At 33.7% G+C, this 8,472-nt stretch overlaps 1 protein-coding gene across 3 annotated transcripts in view; it reads right to left on the reverse strand.

The window, feature by feature from the left end:
* Positions 1–8,472, reverse strand: part of LOC137021362 (heterogeneous nuclear ribonucleoprotein L-like) — a 52,868-nt gene that overhangs the window by 44,264 nt on the left and 132 nt on the right. For 2 of the 3 annotated variants that reach the window (XM_067387690.1, XM_067387689.1), the window contains exon 1: positions 8,274–8,472. This exon is cut by the window's right edge and continues 132 nt beyond it. In XM_067387690.1, coding sequence (XP_067243791.1) covers positions 8,274–8,447 — 174 coding nt within the window. In that variant the 5' untranslated portion in view covers positions 8,448–8,472. The remainder of the gene's footprint in view (positions 1–8,273) is intronic. The other variant, XM_067387692.1, reaches the window with a different exon arrangement.

Genomic DNA, 8,472 nt, shown 5'->3' on the forward strand with positions numbered 1-8,472 from the left:
CGCAATTCTGACTTTATAACTCACAATTCTGACTTTATATCACGCAATTCTGACTTTATATCTCGCAATTCTGACTTTATAACTCACAATTCTGACTTTATAACACAATTCTGACTTTATATCTCGCAATTCTGACTTTATATCTCACGATTCTGACTTTATATCTCACGATTCTGACTTTATATCTCGCAATTCTGACTTTATATCACAATTCTGACTTTGTATCACAATTCTGACTTTATATCACGCAATTCTGACTTTATATCACAATTCTGACTTTATATCACGCAATTCTGACTTTATATCACAATTCTGACTTTATATCACGCAATTCTGACTTTATATCTCGCAATTCTGACTTTATAACTCACAATTCTGACTTTATAACTCACAATTCTGACTTTATAACTCACAATTCTGACTTTATATCTCACGATTCTGACTTTATATCTCACGATTCTGACTTTATATCTCACGATTCTGACTTTATATCTCGCAATTCTGACTTTATATCACAATTCTGACTTTATATCTCGCAATTCTGACTTTATAACTCTCAATTCTGACTTTATAACACAATTCTGACTTTATATCTCGCAATTCTGACTTTATATCTCGCAATTCTGACTTTATATCACAATTCTGACTTTATATCTCGCAATTCTGACTTTATATCTCGCAATTCTGACTTTATACTCACAATTCTGACTTTATCTCACAATTCTGACTTTATATCTCACACAATTCTGACTTTATATCTCGCAATTCTGACTTTATGTATCACAATTCTGACTTTATATCACGCAATTCTGACTTTATATCACGCAATTCTGACTTTATGTATCACAATTCTGACTTTATATCACGCAATTCTGACTTTATAACACAATTCTGACTTTATAACTCATAATTCTGACTTTATAACACAATTCTGATTTTATATCTCGCAATTCTGACTTTATAGCTCACAATTCTGACTTTATGTATCGCAATTCTGACTTTATATCTCGCAATTCTGACTTTATAACACAATTCTGACTTTATAACTCATAATTCTGACTTTATAACACAATTCCGAATTTAAATCTTCCAAATCTGAGAAAAAAAAGTCAGAATTGTGAGATTCTGAGAGTCGCAGTTACCTTTTTAATTTTTTTATTTAGTGGCGGAAACAAGCTTCCATAGAAAATGCTGTCAACAAACATACAAAAAAAATGCATGAAAAAAACAAACAATGATTTTGCTTGTAGTGTCTTGCATTAAATGTTACAATGTTACAGCAAAGTCTATCATACATCAAAAACCAGATCCAGAATCCATCAGCAGGACAAAACAATCCAGAACAGATCTGTCTCATATCAACATGACACATATTCAAATCAATGGCTCATTTGCCAGTTGGGCAGGTCAGGTGACCCCATTTAGCCCTACAGACGTCCTTCATCTCCCATCAACCCCGCTGAGATCCCAGACGGCTTGTACAGACTCCAGAGACGCTGCCGCCCACCCGAGACACAAAGACACGCCGACAGTTTGCATACACATTAAAAAGGGCAGATAATGGATGTGAACTGATTCCAGAACGATCTCCTGTGTCGTTCTCTCCCACAAGCTCACGCTGATAACACTGCTGCCGCCCACCCGAGAGCGTTTGATTTCATTGTCATGTCCGCGTATCTCTGGCAGTAAAAGGTGACGGCGCCGTCGGCACAGACGGGCCAGAAATTCCCAGAGAGTTTAGAGATAATCAATCAGTCAATCAATCGATCAATAAACCCCACGGGAAACAATATCTGCTCCAGAACGCACACACGGGTGTTATCAGGACAGCGTGTGAGGTTCAGCTCAGGTCTGCTGAAAGTACATGAACAATTATCGCTCAGATAAGACAGTGATGAGTGACATTTAAAGCGGCCAATAAAAGCCACTTAGTATTCAAATCATCATAGGAACGTTTCCTTCGCAGCCGAGCCATTCGCTCTGGGCAAAATACTGAAGCCATTATATCTGTCTGTCTTTCTGTGAGCGTCTGGACTGTGAAAACACACACACACACACACACATGTGTGATCACAATAATACCACTGAATGAGCTGCTATGTGAATAATAACTGCACATGAACGGATACCGTTGCTGAAGATCATATTAAAATCTACATGAAACAAGCTTCACAACATATCTGAAATAATGCATTAATGCTACAAAAATATAATTCCATTCTCTGATTAGACAATGTGACTGTTTTGTTGTTCACAGAAGTAAAAAGTAGACCCAGCTAACAAAAATAAGTTTTACTAATGTTCCCATTAATCTTATTATGAAAATGTAAATTCTGAATGTTCTCTGAAGGTTCTGTTTTTTAAATATTTTTTTGTTATATAAACGTTAAGTGAACATTCTATTTTATCATTCTTCAAACATTATTGGAATGTTACTTTTGAATGTTCTCTGAACATTCTGAAACGAGCAACATTTAAAAAACATTAGACAAACATCCATTCTGTGTTAACATTATTAAAGACTCTGAATGAATGTTCTTTTAATGTTACTGTACAATTGTAACTTTGAGGAAAAACATGCTTTTGATTATTTTTACCACTATGATTTTCGCACACACAGTTAAATCAGGAGCTTGCACCAATAATAAGGTAAAAGGAGTTGATTATAGATTAGATGTGGAACAAACACTGTTATATTTTATGTAAAATGACTCATTAAAGTTCTGACGAATCTCTGATTGAACAATGTGACCGTGTTATTGTTCACAGATGTGGTATTTTTTTATAAAAGTAAAATTAGACTGAGCTAACAAAAGTTAAGTTCTAAGAACATTATACTAAACTTCCCATTAGTTATGAGTTGAACGTTATAACATAAAATTGTCATTTCTGAATGTTCAAAACGTCCTGTTTTTTAAACAATTTAAAAATATGTAAATGTTAAGTGAACGTTCCATTTTATCATTCTTCACACATGTTCTCTGAACATTCTGAAACGAGCAACATTTAAAAAACATTAGACAAACATCCATTCTGTGTTAACATTATTAAAGACCAGATAACTCTGAATGAATGTTCTTTTAATGTTACTGTAAGAACGTTTGCTCATAACTTTGAGAAAACCTTGACAGAATGTTCCCTGTTAGCTGAAGAAATATTATTCTTCCTTTTATTTAATTAAAAAAAAAAAAAAAAAAAACATGCTTTTGATTATTTTTACTACTATGATTTTCACACACACAGTTAAATCAGGAGCTTGCACCAATAATAAGGTAAAAGGAGTTGATTATAGATTAGATGTGGAACAAACACTGTTATATTTTATGTATAATATAAAACATATTTTTTCACTAAGGCCTATGACTTGTGATGCTGTTTGTTGTCTGATGTTTGCTTGGTTTGTATACATGTTTTTATAAGTCTTTTACATCATTGTACAGCACATTGGTCAACTGTAGTTGTTTTTAATTGTGCTTTATAAATAAATTGAGACTTGAGACTTGAAAATGACTCATTAAAGTTCTGACGAATCTCTGATTCAACAATGTGACCGTGTTATTGTTCACAGATGAGGTATTTTTTTTATAAAAGTAAAAAGTAAACCGAGCTAACAAAAATAAGTTCTAAGAACGTTTTACTAACGTTCCCATTAGTTATGAGTTGAATGTCATTTCTGGATGTTCTCCAAACGTTCAAAAAGTCCTGTTTTTTTAAAAACAATTTAAAAATATGTCAATGTTCAGTGAACATTCCATTTTATCATTCTTCAAACATTATTGGAATGTTACTTTTGAATGTTCTCTGAACGTTCTAAAACAAGCTACATTTAAAAAACATTAGACAAACACATTATTAAAGACCAGATAACTCTGAATTAATGTTCTTTTAATGTTACTGTAAGAACGTTTGCTCATAACTTTGAGAAAACCTTGACAGAATGTTCCCTGTTAGCTGAAGAAATATTATTCTTCCTTTTAATTAAAACAAAAAACAAAAAAAAAACATGCTTTTGATTATATGATTTTCACATACACAGTTAAATCAGGAACATGCACCACTAATAAAGTAAAAGGAGTCAATTATAAATTAGATGTGGAGCAAACACTGTTATATTTTATGCACAATTACTCATTAAAGTCCTGACAATACATTTAAAATTTTTCATAAACATTTTAAAATGTTTTAGTAAAACGTTTCCTGTCATGCAGGTGCATATAAATGATTAAATATTATTCTTCCTTGCATTCATTCAATAAAAAACATGCTTTTATGATTTTCACTATATGATTTTATGAACATATTTTACTATATACTATTAATATTCTATACTAATTTATTTAGTATATAAATTTATTCATTCAAATTCTGGCGATTCAGATAGTAGATTACTGCTTAATGGTGCATACATATGAAATTATAATAATTAGACAGGAACATGGTTCCATTATGATTTAATGCGCAAACACTTGTACCAGATGCTCAAAATATTAAAAACCCCATCACCGCTCGCACAGAATAAACTCCAGCGCTCCGTCTGTCCTCCGGATGAGCTTATTTTTAATTTGCTGTTCGTTTAAAATGAGACCGTTTCATAAATGACTCACTCATGATTGTGCTCATTGTCACCTTTTATGGTAACTAGAGTCTAGTTTTTAAAAATATCACACCAATGATGAATAAAGATCATCCATGTGAAATAACTTCACAGATCTGAATTTATAAACCATCAAACCCACAGCCATATCAAGGTGTCAAACATTTCCACACAATTCGGACAATCTTATCTGACACTCTTTACTCACACATTGACTACTTTACAGTGTGATTATTTACAATAATCAGAGTAAGGAAGTACTCGCATGACACGAGCAAACCTCTTCACTTGCATGCAATTTTCATTATTTTAAATATTAGCTAAAAAAGAGATGCAATTAAAGTCTTTACGCCTGATTAAAATCGGCATACGCCACATATTTGACTAAAAATATGGATGCTAGGATTATGAGCTTAATCTCGTCAATTTGATCAAAGTTTGCATGAGGTAAGGTTTAATCGCAATATTGCCTGAAATGCATTATGAATGTTTGAGTCTGAATCAAACGAAGAGCTGCAGTGTGTCCGACGCACTAATACATCATGTGATCAGCTCTAATTGAGTCAATCAGACACTCTTCTGACGGATGATGTTTACTCAGTCGTGTGTGTGTTGTAGGAGCCTTTACTAACAGTACTGTGTACATTTTAAAAGGTAAATGTCGCTCTGAAACATCCAGGGTCTTTTCATCACGATATATGCTATATAGAAATTCACAAGCGATTGATTGTTTGTATCATCCCAAAATTTAACTATATTATCGTCCAGTTCTAATCTGAGAAATGCAACTATACGGCATGAAGATGTAATAAACAAACATCATGATTTCTGTAAAGCTGCTTTGACATGTGTTATAAAACTGACTTTATTCTAGTGCTTCAAAAATGAAAGATGCTTGTTTGACCACTTTTAGTTTGTCTTTGATTGCACTGGCATTGCAAAACCAACAGTTGTGTATTTTGCTTGGTTTAACCACAATGGCTGTGTTTGTGTCACATTGCACAAGAAATCTTGGGTTATACGGATGTTTGCAGAAAGCTCAGCATCTCGGTTTAGGATGATCCTTAAACTCCTTGAAGAAGTTGCATGAAGATACAGAAACATTTTGCACATTTTTGTTCCGTAGACACAGAATTTGAGTCTTATTGCATCGGTTTTAGGATGTTTATAACAGGATGTTGTTTTTTAGGAGGTTTTTATGTAAGTTTAATGCTTCTATTCATATTTTTATGGGGGCGAGAAAGTGTGACAGAGTGCAATATTTTAATACAAAATATAGGATTAATTAAAAATGGTCAAACAAATGCTACTGGACCGCCTGAGATGGACCGACCCATTCAAGACACTTACACTCGAAAAAATGCTGGGTTAAAAACAACCCAAGTTGGGTTGAAAATGGACAAACACAGTGATTGGGTTAAATGTTTGTCCAACTTGCTGGGTAGTTTTATTAAACTCAACTATTGTTTTAACATTTCTTTATTACTTGCTTAAATGAACCCAAAGTATGTTGGAAATTAACATTTATTAATATGTTTAATAAATGAACATTTATGAAACATAATAAACAATAAATTGCTTATTAATGAATGTTCAGCTTTTGATTATTATTGCTGCCTCTAGTAATTATGTGTCTGATTTTGGGTTCATTTTAAGACAGACATATAGTCATTTTTAATGAATAGTCGGGTTAAATAAAACTGTCCAGCACATTGGGCAAACATTTAACCCAACTGCTGGGTTTGTCCATTTTCAACCCAGCAATTTTTAGTGTACATAAGAGGCGGTGGACAAATCATATGCATACTGAAACGCTGCCTAGGTAGGGAACTCATAGACGATTAAACAGTTGGTTTGGGTAAAATAAACGAACAAACGAAGTACCACATTACTACCAGATGGTAAAATCATACTCTCTAAAACATGCTGGGTTAAAAACAACCCAAGCTGGGTTGAAAATGGACAAACCCAGCGATTGGGTTAAATGTTTGTCCAACCTGCTGGGTAGTTTTATTTAACTCGACTATTGTTTAAAAATGACTGTATTTCTTGCTTAAAATGAACCCAAAGTATTTACATACGTTTAATGAATAATACTTAAACATTTATTAAATTGCTTATTAATAAATGTTCACCTTTTGATTATTATTGTTGCCTCTAGCAATTATGTGTCTAATCTTTAATTTACAACATATTTTGGGTTCATTTTAAGCCAGACATACAGTCATTTTTAATCAATAGTTGAGTTCAATAAAACTGTCCAACAATGGGCAAAAATTTAACCCTGGGTTTGTCCATTTTCAACCCAACTTGGGTTGTTTTAAATTATAGTGTGCATAAGAGGCCATGGACAAATCACATGCATATTCAAACGCTGTCTAGGTAGGGAACTCATTACTAGGTCGACACATAGTCGATTAAACAGTTGGTTTGGGTAAAATAAACGAACAAACGAAGTACCACATTACTATCAGATGGTAAAATCATACTCTCTAAAACATGCTGGGTTAAAAACAACCCAAGTTGGGTTGAAAATGGACAAGCCCAGGGTTAAATGTTTGCCCAAAGTGCTGGTCAGTTTTATTTAACTCAACTATTGATTAAAAATGACTATATGGCTGACCTAAAATGAACCCAAAATATGTTGGAAATTAACATTTACTAATATGTTTAAGTTTAATGAATGATAATGAAACTATAAACATTCATTAAATTGCTTATTAATAAGATTATTATTGTAGCTTCTAGTAATTATGTGTCTGATTTTGGTAAGCCAGACATATAGTCATTTTTAATCAATAGTTGAGTTCAATAAAACTGCCCAACAATGGGCAAAAATTTAACCCTGGGTTTGTCCATTTTCAACCCAACTTGGGTTATTTTTAAATTATAGTGTGCATAAGTGGGCCGTGGACAAATCACATGCATATCAAACGCTGCCTAGGTAGGGAAATCATTACTAGGTCGACACATAGCCGATTAAACAGTTGGTTTGGGTAAAATAAACGAACAAACGAAGTACCACATTACTATCAGATGGTAAAATCATACTCTTAAAAATAAAGATGGTTACCATTTCTCGTTCCCCAAAGAACCTTTCAGTGATCAGTTCTTAAAATCAGTTCTTAGAACACTGAAACTATCTAAAGAACCTGCGTAGAATGCAATGGAACCATTGATGCCATTAAAAACTTTATTTTTAAGAGTGTACTTTGATATTTTCCATACTACTATGCATACACGTAATGCACACGTGTTACTTTGGTAGCCTATTTATTTATATCTCTGTTTTTAATTTAATTCTCTATAACTATATTCATATTGCATGCAATGAAAACCTTACTGATTTCCTGACAAATTCATATGTAATGCTCTTGACATGACACTTCAGATGATCAGATCAGACAGGAAAACATGCATGTAACATGTGATTTGTGGTCAGTGAGATTGTGTTTTCTGATCTTCTCTTTCACACTGGACTCTTTTACTGCATTTAGTCTTATTTATATCCATGCAACTGTTCCTGTTTATGGTTTTCTCTTGCATTTCTCTCTTTTTAGTGTTTTGGCATCATGCACGAAACGTCATGTCAATGCAGCACTATGAATCTGAATGCATAACGAGTAATAATGAGCATGACATCGACTGAGATCCAGTAATACAGTGATTGTGGTCTGACCTTCCTGTCCGCGGAGCTCCATCGCGCTCTGCTCTGCCCTTCATCCTCCTCATCGTCACCCATGAGCCCCGCGGATGCTGAGTCTGACTCCTCGCCTTCCTCCAGCTCCTCCTCATCTTCAGCGGAGACCTTCAGGCGCTTGGGCGCGCGCTCGTACTCCTCCAGTACAGACATGATATATAAATCAATCAATCACTCA

The sequence above is a fragment of the Chanodichthys erythropterus genome, chromosome 6, assembly GCF_024489055.1.
Source record: "Chanodichthys erythropterus isolate Z2021 chromosome 6, ASM2448905v1, whole genome shotgun sequence".
In the NCBI taxonomy this organism is placed as follows: Eukaryota; Metazoa; Chordata; class Actinopteri; order Cypriniformes; family Xenocyprididae; genus Chanodichthys; species Chanodichthys erythropterus.